This window comes from Danio rerio, chromosome 5 (assembly GCF_052040795.2).
Source record: "Danio rerio strain M-AB ecotype USA chromosome 5, GRCz13ab, whole genome shotgun sequence".
In the NCBI taxonomy this organism is placed as follows: domain Eukaryota; kingdom Metazoa; phylum Chordata; class Actinopteri; order Cypriniformes; family Danionidae; genus Danio; species Danio rerio.
Window position 1 is genome coordinate 24,955,357 of NC_141025.1, and position 21,065 is coordinate 24,976,421.

General features: G+C 36.3%; 1 protein-coding gene and 1 long non-coding RNA gene across 3 annotated transcripts; both read left to right on the forward strand.

Annotated features, from left to right (window-relative positions):
• The first annotated feature begins 48 nt into the window (after positions 1-48).
• On the forward strand, positions 49-12,975 carry ercc6l (excision repair cross-complementation group 6-like). The gene is given in 4 exon segments (NM_001100093.3): positions 49-155; positions 287-328; positions 6,102-7,854; positions 10,193-12,975. Coding segments are annotated over 4 exon segments (4,356 nt in total). The 5' UTR covers positions 49-111; the 3' UTR covers positions 12,710-12,975.
• Positions 12,976-17,752: 4,777 nt separating this feature from the next.
• Positions 17,753-20,521, forward strand: LOC147843961 (uncharacterized). Of its 2 annotated transcripts, none has more exons than XR_015491177.1 (6): positions 17,753-17,812; positions 18,133-18,238; positions 19,173-19,299; positions 19,469-19,559; positions 19,874-19,916; positions 20,014-20,521. It is a non-coding gene; the product is annotated as an uncharacterized LOC147843961 (long non-coding RNA). The 2 variants fall into 2 exon arrangements; XR_015491176.1 differs by having other exon boundaries at positions 19,474-19,559.
• The last annotated feature ends 544 nt before the right edge of the window (positions 20,522-21,065 follow it).

Consider the following 21,065-nt stretch of genomic DNA (forward strand, 5'->3'; position numbering starts at 1 on the left):
TTGGATGTGAGCTGCGCGCGAAGAAAACATTGCTTCAAACCAGCTTCCGCAATCGCCGTGTTGAGACGCATGCTTTTTCCAAATGAAAATCCGTAAAAAATAAACAAAAACATGGAAAGCAATAACGTTGAAGAGGTCACCGATAAGTTTGGGGGGTAAGTAATCGCATATGAAACGGTCGCAGGTATTTTGCTATAAAGCAGTTTAACATTATTTTCCAACTTGACATTGCCATTGTACCTTGAAGAACATGGCTTTATGCGCTTTTACTTTTGTCTTGTTGCAGCTGTCTGTCTTTAGACACGGAGAAGATGGGAAAATACGACAGGTAACGTTAACGTTAATCAGACTAAATGCTTCTTTAATTCGCTGTTGTTTTTTCAACATCTGATCTCGGCAGACTGTATTTTACTGTCCACACTGTTTTGATGGAATTAAACCTTTATACTCCTTGCAAATGTTAGATAGCTGCTGCTTTAATTTCATACTAATTATTTTACACTGTCATACAAGTCGATACAAAGTGCAACTGTTACTTTTAGGGTAGTTGGGAGATGTTATATCAAGTTCGTATTCTCTCTGTGTGTGCCTGCTTTGTTTATACTAACGTTACATTATAAAACATGATTTATACATGGAATATTTCTTTAAACATTATTAATGTTATCTAAAACTGCATAAATGCAAACAGGTTCAGTGATGGAAAATATAGTTTTGGTTAGTATATGAGTAAGTCTGGAAATTCCCCACAATTACCAGAAACTCCTCAAAGGGATATTAAAACCTGAGATTTATAGACCATTTTGAGGTATGTAAACAAAAACAATGGTCCTGGTGGATTTCTTGTTATATGTTTTAAATTTCCATAGCTTCTGAGAGTCCAACACGTTCCACATACTGATAAATAATGTTTCAATAGCTGGTAAACAACCAGTTAAGATGGAATCGTCTCTTGTTACAGATATGAAATATTTTGACAACAAGCAGGAAATGTTCATGGGCCAATGACTATTTTCTTAAAACATAAAAAACCTAAACTATGTTGAGTAATAATAAAGTATAAAATTAAAACATGTATTATGTAGAGATAATGTTGGTTTTGGAAATACTTTTAATAAAAAATATATTTTTGGGCAGTATATATATATAAAAAATTTTGGAAACACCCTCAAATTTACAGACGCTCATGTGTGGGTGTGTTTGTGTGTTAGGGCTACTCAACCTTTTTTTCTGCAATATATGTACAACTTTAGATGACTTGAATAGTGCTAGAAGGAAATGATGTATTGTTTTAAATAATTCTGTAGTGAATCATGCATAAATGGTAATAAACAAATTACAAGCATCAATGAATACAATAGTACAAAAATAAAAGTTAAATAAACAGTGATTTATGTTTTTTTTTCAGGGTAGTCTATTACTAAGGTACAACATAGAATAATCACTAATGTAATGTAATCAAACCAAACTGTAAAATAACTCACTGTATAAATAATTTGATACAATAATTGTTTATTAAATTTACAAATGGTCAAATTTCTTGTTCTTGAATGCTTTAAACTCTCAAGCCTTAAAACATGCAAATTATAAACTTTTACAGAATTATGTTTCAACTAGGGGATTGCAATATTGCATTGACATTAAAATATTTTGTTCTTCTGTGGTATTTATAGTGCGATATGAGGACAGCCATAAGGCTTTAATAGCTCTATCTGGAAAGAATATATAATTTTAGATAGATTGGTTCTGTATAGGAATACATCCTCATAAAATACAAACAATCTACAAGGATAGACAAATGCAAAATAGAAAATGATACAAGGGAAATAGCGTAACAATGACATCACCTTGTAGGCAAATCGGCTACATGCATAAAACTGGTTCCCTCGAAAAAATCCCTATAGGATTTTCCCAAAGGCTTTTCAAAGGTTACAAATAATAAGCTCTGTTTTCAACCACTGTTTATTACACGTACACGTTTTGTCTAGCCGGATAATCCTCACACAAAAATACAACTTTGAGCACTTTTAGATCTTAAATGCAAATACAAGAAATGAAAAGCTAACATTAGGCTATAAACGGAGTACAGTGCCCTCGGGGCACTTGTCTGTGACATCAGCGCCACCCTGCTACAGACGACTATTTTTAAAAATAATGTCCATGACAAAGAGTTAATCTCTCTATTTATTATATTATAATCCACGTTATATTTTTAACAAATAAATACGCACTAACACATAGACCTATATGCCTTTTGGATCGTTTTTACGTGGGAATACATCTGTTTTACTTTATAGTTGTTCTAAAAGTTTTAAAACTTTATCTATAAATGTGCCTACATAGTATTATCATAAGTCATATTTAAATAAGTGTATCGCTCAAGTGCAAACAGCCTGCTTACCTTAACATAAATTACCTTACCCTAAATGTGTACAGATGAAGAAAAAAACGATGAAAAATCCCTTGTTCACAGGAAAATGACAGTTAACGTGCATGTATTTTTACACATTTATTTACACGTTTGCATTTTGAGAGCAGTACAGAGGCAGACTGCATTGGTAAGCAGTATCTTCATAATGTCGTTTAATTAAAATAAATAATCAACAAATTAATCTGTCTTGGCAGTCTTTACAAGTGAAGCATTATCTACACACAATATGAATTCCCAATTAAAAAACACTAAAAACGATAAAATACTATTTATGAAAATACTTAAATCACAGACAAATCCAAATGACAAACACAAGCGAGCTGCACTCCAGACCAGCTTAGCTTGATGACGTATAATGTCTCCGACACCGCCTGTAGTCCTATTTAGCAACTTGATAGCAACGGTCTTTTTAAAAAGCGTAACCGATTTAAAAAATCAAGAGTGTGATGTAACTGATATGTTTTATGTCGTAGAACAAAACGTGAAAGTATCTTGAGTTTGTGTTAGCCACGAACCTTATTTAAGCAATTTTACTGAAACCCCATTCAAAAAACCTATTGACTTTAGGATGAGGGAACCGGAACTGCTAAAATGCTAACTCGCTTTCAGGTTTTTGCATATAAATTAACGTCATGGTTCCTCCACTCTATAAAGAGTGTTTTATTGTCTTCTGAGGAGTATTCTGGTGCAATAATTGAAATGTAAATAAAATCCTCATACAGTCACAGGCCTCAAAAACACATGCAAATGATAAATTATAATCCAGACTCAACATTGCATATCCTGTGATGTGCCTATTGTGACAGGTCACATTGTGATTATCAATGCTGAAACAATATATTGAGCAGTCCTAGTTTCAACTGGGCAATAACTCCACAATTATCATGTGCTGCTTACCTCAACATTGCATGTTCTGCGATGTGACTATTACAGATTCACACAGTGCGATATCAATGCTGAAATGACATTGTTAAATTTTCAAGCAAATCGATACTTGTATATTTGATAAATTTATATTAGCTAAATTTTAAAAAAAGCACACATACACCGTTTCGTTGGCATGCAGAATTAATAGGAATTCTTTTTTCTTCACATCAACAGTTGTTTGTTTACTTTATCAGATTGCTGTATTAAATTGTATACTTTTTTCACCAAGCCTTTTTAGCCTATTTTACACTTGAATATATGCGTGCGTGGGTGGAGTGTTGGTGAAATGTTTATGAACCCCTAATATAATATATTATTATATATCTATCTATATTAAAATGCGTGCGTGGGTGGAGTGCTGGTTGAATGTTTATGAACCCCTTACAGAATAATTGTAACAAAATAGGTTGTGATACAAAATGCATGTTTTTTTTTTTTTGTTTTTTTTTTGTTAGAAAATTGTTCTGAGTAAGTGTACATAAAATGTTTACAAACGGTTAACAAGACAAATAATCTCTGCTGTGTGTGGTGACTTTCCTTTTTCAATGTGATGGTTTTCATGATTCGCTTTTTGTTCTAATAAATCATCCGTGTCCAAAAGATCCTGAAGGGTATTGCACAAAAAAAAGATAAGAGATTAAGCTGGGATTTTGAGGCTATCCTGGCTGAATTTAGCCATGACTTAGTCGCATGAAAACAAGCTAAATTAAGTTACTATGGAGATTTATTCTTTGCAGCTAGGCTACTCTAGAGCAGGCTAACAGCCAGGCTAAGATTAATCCTACAGATCTATATGTTAGTTTCATTGTCAGTTCTACTAGAAATTAATGTGTTTTACAGTCACTCCATGCTCTTGGCTATTTACATATATTTTCCAACCATTAGAATTAAAAATTGTGAATTAAAAGTGTTAAAATGTTTTCAGAATCATTTTATATATATCCATTTTAGATTTAAATATAGGGGTTGATAACAGAGAGAAAAAAATAGATGAATGATTAGAGGAAAAATACATATACAGTGCTCAGCATAAATGAGTACAGCCTCTTTTAAAAATAAATATTTTTATCCATTTATATATTTTATATGTGTATATTATATATAATTAGTTATATTAATTTAAACATCAATAACATCTGTAGTACAAAATAGATTTAAGTTCAAAGAGAAAAATAAATAAAAACTACAAACTAGATATATATATATAGTTAAAGTCAGAATAATTTTTTTAAACAATGTTTAACAGAGCAAGGGAATTTTCACAGTATGTCTGATAATATTTTTTCTTCTGGAAAAAGTCTTATTCGCTTTATTTCGGCTAGAATAAAGGCAGTTATTAAATTTGAAAAATAATTTTAATGACACAATTATTGGCCCCTTTAAGCTATTTTTTTTTTTGATAGTTTACAGAGCAAACCATCATTAAACTAACTTTCCTAATTACCCTAACCTGCCTAGTTAACCTAATTAACCTAGGTAAGCCTTTAAATTTCCAATAATTCAGGGGGTTAATAATTCTGACTACTTTAACTGTAGTGTGTGTGTGTGTGTGTGTGTGTGTGTGTGTGTGTGTGTGTGCGCGCATATAATTATTTAATCTATTATGATGTTTCATCATCATCAAAAAAATAGACTCAATTAGAAAGAAAATGTGTAAATGAATGAAATGTTCATGTAGATAAAGTTTAAATAAACTTTATTAAATAAACTAAACAGATAAAACATATCTGCAATATTTGGTAAGTGTTTGCAATAATCTTCACAGTAAATTCAATAGGAGCATGAATGTCCCCTGGTCACGTTTAAGACAAAGTGAATGATTTATTTTATTAATTCATCCTACCTTATAATGAGACTTCCTGGATTGGTGGGTGAGAATTGTGTTTTTCAACTCATTACCTAATTGGCTCACATTGGCATTATCCATACTTGCATCATTGTTTCTGTGATTGATCCCATGATCTGTTACCAAAATGCCGCGAATGTGGACTTATCCTGGCTATATCGGTCCAGGGCTCATTCTCCTGGATTAGCAAACGTGGGACGTAAGCCAGGAGGACCCGATTGAGCGAGGTCACGCTGCGTTTTTTTTTTTTTTTTTTAATCCTTTCTTGAATTCACTTTTGTGCAATACACCTCAGGACTACTGAAGAATCTGCAGGACATGGATTTTTTTCTGAAGAACAGCTGGCAATTAAACTATACATAACAAACAAGAGACTCATAAACCATCGTCACAAGTAAAAAAAAATTTTAAAAAAAAGTCGTAGATCATCCAGGCAATAACACAACATTAAATAACACTTTAATAAATATAACTGTGTAATGAAACTTTTGTTAAAATGCACCAAAATATATCGGATATATTATATATCTATCTATATTACAACATTACACTTTGGACAGAATGCATTGTGACAAAATAAAGTGAGTATATTTAATTTTAAATCTGCTAACAAAAAAAAGCACAATTTGATTAACTTAAGTTTTGATGCTAGACAAAGAGAAATATCATGTCCATTGTATACAGTCTGACTGAGTTATTTATTGAATTAAAGGTTTTATAGATCTAAAATGCTAATTAGCAGTCAGAAGAATAAAAACTTCAGTAATACCAACTAAAATGCTGAAAATGTACGTTTGTGTATAACAATAAAAAATAGCATGTGTGGTTTAAGTGTTGTTGTTAGTCTGTGGTTGTATTTTGTGCTGAGGTGTAACAGTTATTTGATTATTTTTGCAGATATCGGCAGAAGGGGAAGGAGGCTGCCCTTAACGGTGAATTGCCTCGTGCACTTGAGCTGTTTCAGCTGGCCTACCAGCTGCAGCCTAGTGAAAAGCTGAAGAAACGTATTCAGGCCATACAAGATCTCATTCAGAGAGAAGATGAGGAAGATGAGGAGGAGGAGGAGGAATTTGTTAATGTGAATAATAGTGGATTAAAGCTTTATAAAGGGCTCTATGACAAACTGTATGACCATCAGAAAGAGGGAGTAGCGTTCCTGTACAGTCTTTACCGAGACGGAAGAAAAGGAGGGATCCTGGCCGATGACATGGGCTTGGGGAAGACCATCCAGGTCATTTCATTTTTGTCAGGGATGTACGATGCCGAGCTGGCCAATCACACCCTGTTAGTCATGCCGACTTCACTTATCAAGAACTGGGTGCGCGAGTTTGCCAAGTGGACCCCTGGCATGAGGGTGAAAGAGTTTCACGGCTCCAGCAAGACTGAGCGGAACAGAAACCTGGAGCGAATCCAACGTAAGGGAGGAGTCATCATCACCACCTACCAGATGCTCATAAACAACTATGAGCAACTTGGATCAAATGGCCATCGTGAGTTCAAATGGGACTACGTCATTCTAGACGAGGCTCACAAAATCAAAACCTCGTCCACTAAAACGGCTAAAAGTGCTCACGCCATTCCTGCGAAAAACCGTGTGCTGCTGACAGGCACTCCAGTTCAAAATAACCTTCGAGAGATGTGGGCGCTGTTTGACTTCGCTTGCCAAGGATCACTCTTGGGAACCTCCAAAACGTTCAAAACCGAGTATGAGAATCCAATCACACGAGCAAGGGAGAAAGATGCCACACCTGGGGAGAAAGCTCTCGGATTGAGGATTTCTCAGAACTTGACAGACATCATCAAACCGTATTTTCTCAGGCGAACCAAAGCCGATGTTCAGCAGAAAAAACTAAAGCTTGAAGAAGGCTTTGAAGAGGAAGAAGATCAAGAGAATAAATGTCCAAATGCTAGAGAAGGCGTAGAGATGCCGTCGCTGACACGCAAAAACGATCTAATTGTGTGGACATACCTCAGCTCGGTGCAGGAGGACATTTATAACAAGTTCATCTCGCTGGATCAGATTAAGGAGTTGCTGACGACTACCAGGTCGCCGTTGGCGGAGCTCACAGTGTTAAAGAAGCTCTGTGATCATCCCAGACTCCTGTCTCAACGAGCTGTGATTCAGCTGGGCCTGGAGCGAGGTTCTGACTCTGAATTAGTCCATTCAGATGAGAGCGAGTCGGCTGTCAGTCAGATCGATAACATTTCTGATCACACTTTAATTGAAGAGTCAGGGAAGCTGCAGTTTGTTGTCTCTCTTATGGAATGCCTCAGAGAAGAGGGTCATCGGACTTTGATTTTCTCCCAGTCAAGGAAGATGCTGGATATTATGGAACGCGTCCTGCGTAACAGAAACTTTCGCCTGCTGCGATTGGACGGAACCGTGACACAACTGGCCGAAAGAGAGAAACGTATCTCGCTATTCCAGACCGACAAGCGCTACACAATCTTCCTCCTCACCACTCAGGTGGGTGGTGTCGGAATCACACTGACTGGAGCAAATCGTGTTGTGATCTTTGACCCCAGCTGGAATCCTGCCACAGACGCTCAGGCTGTGGATCGGGCTTACCGAATTGGCCAAACCGAAAACGTCATCATCTACAGACTCATCACCTGTGGCACTGTGGAGGAGAAGATCTATCGCAGACAGGTTACGAAAAATCACTCTACCATGGTTTATTTAATCAATGATTTTGTCTTGTGACCATGGACCACAAAACCAGTCTAATGTTGCATTTTACCCATGTATTGTAGGTTAAAATGATTGATTTTTCTTTCATACCAATAATATTAAGTATAGATGATCCATGATGATATTTATACATTTTGTACTGTAAATACAGTAGGGCTGGGTGATTTGGCCTCAAATCAAAATCTTGATTAATTGAACATTTTAACTCAATTAAGAGTAATGACAACTATCTACTGTCTATGATTATTTATTGAACATCAGCATTGAACAACTACAATTAAAGTGCACATTGCCTAAAACCAACAGTTACTTTTCTTATAAAAAAAGTGAAAATAAATAACTTGCACTAATGGAAACAAAATGAATAATTTTCAATGTTTTTCATATTAAAAGTAAAAAATAACCAACATCTCATCCAAATAAAATAACTCTTGCATCTTCTGTAAACAATGTTTTAATGTAAATAACAATTTTACTGTAATGGTAAATATGTCGTCTAAAGGCATCTCTGGCGCAGCTTCCAATCGCCGTCAATGTAGTGTAAACGTGCGACTTGTACTTACATTTCAACAAAGGTTCTGCCCATGTGTTTGATGCAGAAGTATAAATCAATTTAATACAAAAATGTTCAAATCCAACTTAAATATTTTCCAATCTTAAAAAACAATGCATCAAGGGAACGTTTATTTCTTCAGCTTTTAGATAAATCTCAGTTTCCAAATGTTTCACACATAAATGGTTTTGTGGTAGAGTCACATATTGTGATAATTTGTTTGCTTGTTTTTCAATGCACATTGAAGGCAAGTCCCAGAAAAAATAAAGGGCTTGCATAATCTGGTAGCCCTAAGTCTCAGGGTTATTTTTTTTTTTTTTTTTCTTCTGGCTACCAAAATCAATCTATACCTTGCTAGGTATGGGCCAGGATAAGATTTATTCCGGTATGATATGGTATGATTCGGTATGATAAACTTAGATAAAAATATCACGGTTTTACGGTGTTGTGATTACTGCTCTAAAATATATTCTTTTTAAATGTCTGGGTAAAGAACAAAAACTTTTTTTTCTCATTTGAACATATATTTAATTTTGAGAAACATTTAGAATATTTTGGAGCAGTAAACATGCCAGGCTGAATAATTCAAATGAATCATCAAGTTCTGCTCTCTTTCTCATCTTGTTTCAAACACAGATTTTCTTTACAATTTAAAATGGCATCTTTGGATATCTTTTCTGCCGGAAATAGTGTTGCCGTAAAAAACTAACAAAAAAGTATATAAAATCTTACATATACCATAAGAATAGTATAGCATAAAATTTGGTGGTATTAAAACCTTGACTTTTCCAAACTTTGGTTTTAGGGTTGTGCGATTATGCAAAAGAAACCTATCACGATTTTTTTAACAATATTGCAATTTCGTTAATCATGATTTTGACACACAAAGAAATTTTACAGTGTATCTGAAACATATTTCCAATAGAAAATAATTAGATCTTTATCAAAGGCCTGTAACATGTCTCTAATACAGACATAACAACAAAAAAATCACCTAGTATAGGTAATAAATTGTCTCTAGAGCAGACCTATGGTCAAACAAATAAATATATCAAAATCATAAATATAACAAAAATTCCTTATTTTGAGTAAAAGTGTTCGGCTTGTGTGCATATTGGGAGTGACACACGCACGTGTATATATGTGACTGACAGGTCATACAAATTACATGTTTCAACGATGCATCAGAATTCATGTATTCACAGTAATCCCACACCATAGATGACATAGTTGACTTTTTTGGGCACCAAACCCTCTTGTGCTGAACTCATCATCATTCCTGTTTATGCAGGCTATTTGTCATTAAGTTCAGTCTCCTGTTCTCATGCTCTGTTTAGGTGAGCTTTGTTATGATTGGTTCAAACAGCATACAGTGGAAAATCGTGCTGTTAGGCGATTTAGAAATTGTGCATGTTCAAATCGTGATTTCGTTACGATTTCAATTAATCACACAGCCCTACATGGTATACCATAAAAAAATGTTATCGCCCCATGCCAACATTGAAGGCAAGTCCCAGAAAAACTAAAATTATTAAATCACAATGTGTTCCACTAAGCCGTTTAAATTTGGAGTGTTTAGGACATTCTTTTAAAGCAATCGTATTCATGTTTCACAATTCTATTGCATTTTAATGTAAAATGCATCCCTTTTAATAAAAAAAAAAAACTAAATTAAAACTTTTTTTGAAGTTTTGCCAAAGCAATATTTTTAAACCATAATTTACTTCACTCTGTTTTTTTCAGGTGTTTAAAGACTCTCTCATCCGGCAGACAACCGGTGATAAAAAGAACCCGTTTCGATACTTCAGCAAGCAAGAGCTGCGTGAACTGTTCAAACTGGAGGACACACGCTCTTCCTCCACTCAGCAGCAGCTTCAGGCAATGCATGCACAAAGCCGCCGCTCTGACACCAGCCTGGACCATCACATCGCTCGCCTCCACAGCATGGAGATGTTCGGCATTTCTGACCATGACCTCATGTTCACCAAAGAGCCAGCAGCTGACGAAGACGACCCAGAGGATGCAGAGTCCCATCACTACATACAAACACGTGTCCAGAAAGCTCAAGAGCTCATGCAGGCGGAATCAGAACTGCACGGTCAGCTCTTGGACAGCATGGCCCAAAACACTGAACCTGCTTGGCTCAGGCAGATGGGGCAACCGAATTCATCCATTAGAGACCGACCGGCTCCTCCACGCATTAAAAATGAGCCGGTGACTGTGGATCTGACTCATAACAGTTTCGATGAGCCAGAATTTGAGGAAGATGAGCAGAACCTCCCATCAGCTGAGGATGCAGAGATGGAAACTGCAAGTGAAGACGTGGAAGTTATTGGTGATGAAGATTTAGGAGACAAAGTTATCAGCAGCGAAGTGGAAGTTGTTGGTGAAGAGGTGGAAGTTGTTGCTGAAGAAGTGGAAGATGCTGGTGAAGTGGAAGTCGTAAGTGAAGAAGTGGAAGGTGTTGGTGTAGAAGTGGAAGATGTTGGTGTAGAAGTGGAAGATGCTGGTGTAGAAGTGGAAGATGCTGGTGTAGAAGTGGAAGATGCTGGTGTAGAAGTGGAAGATGCTGGTGAAGTAGAAGTTGTAAGTGGAGAAGGGCAAGTGCAACCCAAATCTCCTCAATCTGGAGGGGAATGGAATTTGCAAATTGTAAAAACAGAGGTTAGCCCTATTGCTGAAAAGTTTGCTGACGTGATCACACTGGATGACACATCAGATGAGGCAGACAGCTCAGATTTTAATACAGAATCCAAGCAACAAAACTCTTCACAACGCTTCCAAAGTCCTTCTCTCCAGTTTCCAAAGTTGGATGATCTTTCAGGAGCATCCAATACTCTTGGTAACGAAGAGGTCGAGCCTGAGAAGTGCCATTCACAAGTCCTCTCATCACCCTTGTCTCAACATGAAGCCACAACAGATGAGCCTTTTAAAGCGGAGATGGAAATGCCTCATGGAAACTTCAACCTGTTGCTTGAAGATAGTGCAGACATGTATTTCCCTGAAGACGAGGAAGTTCATGAAGTGGAGGAATCTGCAGCAGAGGAAAGTCCTGAGTTTCAGCTTCAGATGGATGTCAGTGGAGAAAGGCTAGAAGAACCAAGTATCAACCATGACAAACAAAACAATGGGGAGTTTGTCAATTATAACGACAGTGAAGTCAGCAAACGTGAATCTCTTTTAAAGATCCGTTCTACTCCGAATGAATCTGTGGATGATTCCTTTGTGCATTCTGTGCGGACGAAGAAGAGGCAGGTCATCTCTGACACTGAAGAAGAAGAAGAAGAGGAGGAGGAATCAGAGAAGCCATGTTTAACTAGCAGTCCGTTTATTGATGCAATCAGCAGGTTGGGTTCTTCTACACCCAAAGCTGTTTTGGTTGATGGTGCAAGACTCCGTCGCAGTTTAAATGCTTCCGTGGCATCAAGAAGGTCCTTTGTCGTGTCCTTGCTGGAGAATGAGTCTGATGAGGAGTCTAACGAAGATAAAACCAAATCCTCAGGAGCCAGTGAGACTTGTGCAGATGAATTGGTGGAGGAAGTACAGACATCAAGTGGAGATAACTCCAAATCCTATGAGACATCTGAAGCCAATGGAACTCTTGCTGATGAATTGGTGGAGGAAGAAGGGGAGTACAGAGAAGGTAAAAATACATCTGATAAGGTTTCTGAAAGCAATGAAACTCATTCTGAAGAATTTGCAGAGGAAGAAAAGCCCAGTGGAGATAAAAGCGAATCTTATGAGATATCCGAAGCCAGTGAAACTCATACAGATAATTCAGAAGAAGAGATTATTGGGGATCACACAGGATCCTACAAGATATCTGAGTCCAGTGAAGCAGATGAGTCGGTGGTGGAAGAAGAGGAACCCAGTGGAGAGACTTTAAACACAGAAGAGTCTGAAATGGGTGAAGAGGAGGAAAGCGCAGAACTAATAGCAGGCCAGGAGCAAGAAGAATGGCACAGCGCTGTGCTTGAATCCACTGGTGATGTTGAACTAGATTCTAATGAAACAATGGACCAGTGCGCTCCTAAAACAGTCCCTGTGGAAACGCATGTTCTTCCTGTCAGCTCCACAAACACCGCTGCTGAAGCTTCTGACAACAAGTACAATTTGCTGGTTCTGTCTGGGAAACAAAGTTTGGCAGAAGGGAGGAAGCAGGAAGCTCTGGATTTCTTTCTAAAGGCAATAGACATTAATACTGGCGATCCTGAGATCCAACTCTTGATTATTCAGCTGTACAGACAACTGAGCCAGTAAAGAGATTCAAATGTGCACAGCCATATTTAATTGTTTACTATATCTGTAACATGAATAAACTCTTTAACTTTTTTTCTCTGTCTGTTAAAACAAAATAGACTGAATTTGACTAAAACATTCAGCACTGCCCGAAAAATTTATGTTCTGAAAAATGTTTGCTGCTTACATTTCTTGTTGCTTTGGTTTAACAGTACTGTTCACTTTATCTGAGATAAGACATACAATAATCTTGGAGAAAAATTAATAAATTCTCAACTGTTTTGTAACTTGCTTCCTGTGTTTTCCTGCATTCCAGGTTTAATCTACAAGTTAGATTTGCATTTCCTGAATATCTAATCTCATCTAAGGGTGCTTTCACACCTGTGAATCGATTCAGTTGTTCCGAAACTGAGATTACAATTGTTACATTGTTGCTCTTTGCTCTTGGAGTGGTTTGCTTTCACACTGCAAAGTTTCTAATCGGACCAAAATAGCTAAAACAAGTCACGTGCGAGTAAACTCTCCTTACATTGGTCAGAGTGTCAGGGTTTATTTTGCAGCGTCCCGCTAAGCTGTCAGAAGAGGTGGTGGTTTGGTGGTGATTGACAGGGTGCGCACGCGATGTGTCTGAGGAAAGATGCGGTGGGGAGGGGTGAGAAGGGTGCGCGACGATGCCTATTTGAGGACCGGGAGGGAGACGCGAGATTAACGGGAGATCATCACTCGTTTGCGGGCATCCGGAGACTCGCGAAACTTCCCGCCCTACTCATAATTCTCTCTTCATATAGCCGTATGCCTATTACATATCCCTAAAACACTGATATAACCGCGCTCGGATCGGATCGCTTTCTCACTGTAATCGAACCGCTCCAGGGTTTGTTTCAATCGAGCCGAGACCACCTCATTCAAGCGATCTCGGAGCGATTACTTTGGCGCGGAACAAAGCGCGATTGCCCTGTTCTCATATGCCAAACGAACCGCACTAACTGGGCAGTCGAGACACGTTCCGAAACAAAAGTGTAGGTGTGAAAGCACCCTAATACCTTTCAGGAATAAATGAGCAGTTAAGGGATGTGATGTGATATGGATTTCTGTATTTTCCAAGCTCAATGGGTGACACATGTAATTTGTGTTAATACGAAGTTATACAAAGTTTATCCAACGACCTGCTTCATTACGGATGTCTTTTAAGAATGTAGTTATAAACAAATCTATGCTACTGTGTATATAACAAAATATGTGCAGTCCTTAAATGTGATGAAGCTGCTGACAATATGCAAGATTATGAAATTGATTTAAATGTGTGTGCGGCTGTGCACTTTTCCCCGATCACATTTGCATGTGACGACCAAGTGTGCTCTATGTACATAATAAATACAGCTGCAGGACGCACACTTGTTATTATTTTCTGATAGTCATCTGTCCTTTTGTCTTCATCAATTCAGTGCTACAGCCGAGTACCTCAAATTTAATACCTGAAAGTGTCAAGTTTAGATGATATTACAAAAATTTCAGCGCATTTTACCGACGTGTTTTTAAAAGCAGTTCACGGAGAGAAAGACAAAATGCCTACACTGTTTGTTTTCCTTATTTTGCAAAAGCACACACGTTTGTTGTTGTTGTGAGTGTACACAACAAAAAGTAGACACATAACAGATTCAATTGATCTTATCTGTACGATCAAAACTGAAAGTGTTATTTAAGTTCATTTCAGCAGTTTGATGCCACCACAGGTCAAAACGCGTATACGCGGTCTTCGACCCCAGAGGGTTAACATTCGACCCTAAAAACAATATCATACATCATTAAAAAGAGTTTATTACTTTCACTTTTCCTCGGCTTTTTAAGTTTTAATCAATTATCAAATATAATTTTAAAACTCCGCGAATACAAAACGCACACAGATGAGACATGTATTTCTAGAAAGCTTAAAGTACTACTTTATTATTTTATGCAACAGCCTTACATTTAAAAGAGAAACATAAGGGCGATCCAATGCAAAAAGACCCCAGCCTATAATTTGTTCCAGATGTTTTCTTTCCCTTATTTATTTAATTATTTATTTGTTTGGCGCATGTACTCATGTCCGATTGGAAAACTGTCCCCGCCTCTCCTTTCACTCCGCCCGAAGCCCCGGCTGGCCCTCATTGGCCCAAGGTATTCGGCGGGCCAAAAAAGGCGGACCGCTGGAACCAAGAAAGCCCAAACGATAGTGGAAACGCGGCTAGTAATGCTCAACCAACACTTACTTAATCACTTAATTAACTCATTACTTCAACTAAAATGGAGTAAGTTCACAGTACTCGTATAGATTAGTTTTTAAACTCAAATGGTTTGTAGCTATCGGTTTCCTCAAACAGTTTGAGTTGCCTTATCTTATTGGGTTCTACAGTACTCAGTTGATTTGAGTTCTCTTCATTTATTGGATTTTACTGTGCTTAAATGTGCTGCGTGTACTCAAATAAATTAAGTTCACAGTACTCATATAGATTCGTTTTTGAACTCAAATGGTTTGTTGCAATAGGTTTTCTCAAATGGTTTGAGTTACCTTAACTTTTTAGGATTTTACAAGGTACACTGTAAAAAGTGATTAGTTACTTAAAGCGAGTAAACCAATTGCCTTAAAAGCAACAAGTTGACTTCACAAAGATAATGTAAGTAAACCCTTTGTAACTTGGAACTGTTATGGGGCTCTATTTTAACAGTCCATGCGCAAAGTGCAAAACGCAGGGCACAAACACTTTCAGGGCGTGTCAGAATCCACTTTTCCTAATTTAAGGATGGGAAAATCCGCTTTGCATCGTGGCGCATGGTCTAAAAGGGTTGAGTTTATTTTCTTAATGAGTTATAGGTGTGTTTTGAGAATAAACCAATCAGAGTCTCATCTCCCATTCCCTTTAAGAGCCAGTTGCGTCTCGCCATAGCGCATTTGCTATTTACTTGACAAAAAGTAAGATTAAGTGGAAAAACTGAGCATTTCACTAGCAAGAAAACAGTTAAACAGAAGAGAGAGACTTATAGGGTACCACCTGTCAAAAAGTTTGATGGATTGTAGCCCCGCCCACTAAGGCGGGACTTCCGGTCTAAGCCCCGCCCCTTTAATATAAACTTTATAGTTCCGGTAATTAGATTCTTATCGGTTTAATATAAAATAATAGTTCCGGTAATTAGATTCTTATCGGTTTAATATAAAATAATAATTCCGGTAATTAGATTTTTATCAGTCTAATTAAATTAATAGGCTATTTCCAGGTAATGAAAATATTGGTAATTAAATTCTAATCAAACAGAAATAAAATTATTATTATAATAATAACGGTAATTAAATTACTGTTATTAGAACCATTATTTTATATTTTTAGCTATTTGACTAAATTATATTATTATATTACAATATATTATATTATATTAAGTTATATAAAATTAATATTTTATTAAATAAAATTATGTATTGTATTATAATATATTATATTAAGTTATATTAAATCATTATTTTATTAACTTATTTTGTAATTATACCATATTATATAATATTATTATATTATATTATTATTATAATATTTATATTAGATATTAAATTAAATTATATTATATTATATATCATTATTATTCTATTCTATTCTATTATATTATATTATATTATATTATAATTAATAAACTATTAACATAAACATTTCTTTATGTTCATACCGATGTTTCCTCTGTGTCTCAGTCTGGGCCTGAGCGTGTGAGTGAGTGATGATAAGGAAAACTTTGGATAACATCCCGTCAAGTGCTTGTGAAAGATAGATTTATATCAGATGTAGAATATGTATATCTGATTGTATGTGTTGGGTGTCTCCCACTAACTACTATATGTTGTTAGGTGATTAGAAAGTGTACTGATATCTATATGTCCATATGCAGTCAACTGTATGCATATGTATGTGTTTGTGTGTGCGTACGTGCGTGCGTGCGTGCGTGCGTGCGTGCATGTGTGCGCGCTTGAGCGAACTTGGGTCTGGCTTTGTATGCTTGAATCCAAAGACACAGTATTTACTAAAAATACTCATTAATAGGTTATGTTGTTTTTCACATTATTACTACAATAATACATATTTTAAGACACACAAACATTTTGATGTATCTTTGTCGGAGTATTAAATTAAAATATGTTTACAATATTTTTTGTCGCCTTAGTCCCTTTTTAATTCCTGGGTGGACACAGCGGCATGAACCGCCAACTTAACCAGCAAGGTTTTGCGCAGCGTATGCCCTTCCACCCGCAACCCATCTCTGGGAAAATGTTTACAATATTAATCCAGTAAATAACACATCTTAATCTTTATTGACAATAAATTGTCACACCTTTTAAAACAACGTTATCTAAAATGTAATATTCTAAAATGTTGAAAAACACAGATGTAAATTCAAGTTGTCTTTATAATTAATGAAAACTTTTATTATGAAAAACAATTTAAAATGAAAGTTTTTCCTTTGACTAACATGTTTTCAATTTATTTACATGCATGTCCTGTAATTTATGGCACACATTGTAATACAGTTAATCCAAAGCCTAATGTTTTGAGCACTGGTCATCACTGGTGTTGGTTTAAAAAATCAACATAAAATATTTACTAAAAAGGACTTATCACTCTTTAGACATTATTGTTTTTTCTGTTTCAAAAGATAAATAAAATGTAATTTTATTACAATAAATTGTAGTAATTGCATTACTAGACAACTTAGTTACTGAATTTTAAATTCAAACTGTTTTTAATTCATTGCAAATACTTGATCATATAAAGAGAAATATGTTAATTATACTGAATAATGGAATAACACTGATATTTATTTTAAGAAGAAAATTGGCTCTCAGTTTATCTAAAAACAGTACACAGCAAATTCATCAGAGTTAAATTCTCGGTGTTGAAGCATTTCAGAGTAAAGTGTTGACGTTAAAGAGTTAGATTTTGATAAATGAATATAATAAGAGTTAGAATTGATTTTATTCAGTGCGAAATCAAGGAGTTATCTTTTTTACACTTGGTGGTGTTATTTCCAACATCCGGGAATTCATGCAGCCCCAGTCACTGAAGAATTTTCCAGACGCCATTTTCCATCTGAAGTTTAGAACAGCAACTGGTGAGTCAAACTACCTAAATGTTGGTATTTTACTGACTTTCTTTAAGGAAATACAGTTGTAAACATATTGTTAAGTTAATAACTTTAGAATGTAGTGACAATTTTAATCTTCTGCGGTTCATTCATGGTCGTTTGTGTATCTAGCTTAACTGCATTACTATCGACTTCTTTTCAAGAATGTTTTTATATGTGCTCACGCATACATAGTGCATAAAAACATCAAATGTACATGTTCAACACATTTCTGTCACGCTTAATGCCATTTTGTGCGTTGTTACCCATCTGTAAAATAAAATCGACACTTCTCCTTTAATTCGAAGCAAACTAGCGAGGGATTCCCCGGAGCGCCTAGCCTACTCTGCCCGGATGCTAACGGCAACACAGGACGGTTTCCATAAGCTCTGGAGAGTTTCTAAAACATATCTGGTGAGTAAATGAACATATGCTTACTTGTAAAAGGCTTCCTGACTAAAACATATGATTGTTTGTTATCCGTGTATGTTAATTTGGTTATTTTAAACACCGCAGCCCTTTTAAACTGGTTCATTCGTGGCCGTCCATATACCGTTAGTCCATAGACTCGCGTGATAACGTACGCTTGAATTATATTAAGTGTTGACAACCATTAAAGTCGGAATGTTAACATTAATGTCTTTAAATGACCGCGTTTGCACTTTCTCAGACATTTGACATTACAGAAGTCTCCCGGAAGTTGCGGGACTAACGTTAACGTTATCCCGCAAATGCACAGAGACTCCCAGATGCCTAAGTAGATGCCCGCAAATGAATGATAATCTCCCGGAAATCGCGCGTCTCCCGCCCGGTCATTAAACACTTTGCACACCCCTCTCCACCGCATCCCTCCCAGCTCTTCAGGTACGTCGCGCACAAGTCACCCCCACCGCTCTTTAGGTACGTCGCGCGCAAGTTACCCCACCGCTCTTCAGGTACTCATCTCTCCCGCTACCTCCCGCAAATCAACTCTGTATCCCCCGAAAATGACTTTTCCCAACTCGGGATGTCTGACGTTAGTAAGTTAGGCTATTTCTGTAGTCAGGAACATCTTAGTCAAGCTTTTTCTCCCGCATGATATTGTGCTTAAAACTATAGGCTAAACTTAAACTTAAAGACAATTTAGTGCGTTGTAAACAGCCACCTGTCTGTAAAATTAATCAACTGATTCATATTTGAGCAGCCTAATGATGATACAGGTTTGATTTGTAGATTTATTATCAATAATCAACATCTGAATCAAAATATATCTGAAAAAGTGTGAGGCATACTTTGTGATGTTCATCTCTCTTTTTTTATCTGAAGGTTATGCATATGTGTTAGATACTAATGTGTTGTTTTTTAACAGCCACAGTTCTCTATACAATAACACAAGACCCTGTGACGGTGGCTGATTAGAGACGGATGGTGTATTTCCAGAGTTGGTGAAATGACCAAGCACACCTTCTTGGTCATATGTGGTGATAATAATGAAGGTATGTTTGATAAAGTTCTGTATTTGTTTCACAATAAGCTGAGAGGGTATTAGAGCATTAGAGAATAACAAATGACATGAAGGTGATAAGTTTTGTATTGTGGGTGAACTGTTACTTAAATAATGTTTTGCTCTGCTTTGCACTTTTCCTCTTCTGCTTATCCTAATAGTTAAGATTATATTTGGACCTGAAACATCTGCTAGACTCCAGTAAAGGTGGCGTCAATACTGGTTCTGAAAGGGCCCAACAAGTTGAATCTGGTAAAGAAACACGCACGCACGCACGCACACACACACACACACACACACACGCACACGCTTACAGAAAACTGTAAGTTTATGAATATTTTTTACACTGTGGCCAATATTTTGGGGAAGTCAGCATCACTAAATGATATAAAAGATTTTAAGCTCCTCTAAATTTTGCTCCAAGTGTTGTGTTAAATTCAGGATTCTGGACAGACAGCTGTCTGTTTTTCCAGTTCTAGTCATAGTGATTAACCTAATTGTTTTTGGAGATCCAACAGTGATGTATGTGTTTTTTCTACTTTTCCATATCCTGTCACCTCAACCAGCTGGGAGAGTCAAGTTGTGGATCATCATGAAGATTTTCAAAAGGTGAGTTTAGATTTCTTGAATGTTTTATTTACTTTAAATGTTCTTTTAAATATATCATAGAATTTGATTGCAATTTGTTTTCAAACATTTATCTTAGTCATGCTGGAGTCTTGAAGAGTTCTTAGAAGAGCATCACCCTATATCCGTGCATCAGGAACTACCAGACGAGCGATCAGCAGCTGCTACATCGTCATGGATAAAAAGGTCATCCTGTGGCTGGGAAGCACTTCATTCACAGGACATGCTTGATGAGATTTCCTAGCTCCAGTTTGCTTTCACACAAGTTTCCAGCATTTATACCTTCATTTAAACTGCTGTGTTTGATATGGAGGACCAAGGAAACACCAGAAGTGAAAGATTTGCACGCCAAGTTGTTTAAAATGTAATTTCAGAAGAAAACTATGCGTTCAGAAGAAAACTGATGAAACATCAAGTTTGGACCAAAGGACTAAAACAGCCTTTTTGAGCACTGGTCATACATATTTTGTTGATACTGTCTGTACTAATAAAACATTTAAAGCATATTTGACATTGTTGCATTTTAAAAACTGAATGAATTGTTGAAGTGGTGAATGTTTTCAAATAAAATGTTTTTTCTTTTGTAATTTACAGTCTATTTGAGTTTTTTTTACCATATTTACACTCAAGAGAGTTAAATAAAATAATATATTACACCAGGCGGTGTTAAATATAGTTACATTTTTTAACTCTGCCCAGAGTTAAAATTAACCCTTACTTCGGTGTCAATGTGCCAACCCTTTTGAAAGTGTTGATTTAACTCTGTTTTGAGTGGACCCCATGAGACACTTTCAAAGTGTTGAAATTAACACCCATAGAGTTGTTTTGGGTCCCCATATTTTGCTGTGTACAGCTCCAGCCCTTAGTTAAATCTACTTAATGTTTTATAGTAAAATTTTCTAGTTTAACTACTGAATCCACTATGTACATGTTCATACAATAGTGTCAAATCTAGTAAGTTTACAAATTTGTCAAAATTAGTCAAGTTTAAAAGTAGTTCTTGAAAGTAGACTGATTACTTTTTTACAGGGTAAATGATGCTTTTCTTCTACCAATAGATTTAATCAAGATTATTGTCACTACACACAATTTGTTGGGAGTGTATATGTTTCTTTAAACAATGTTTTTTAT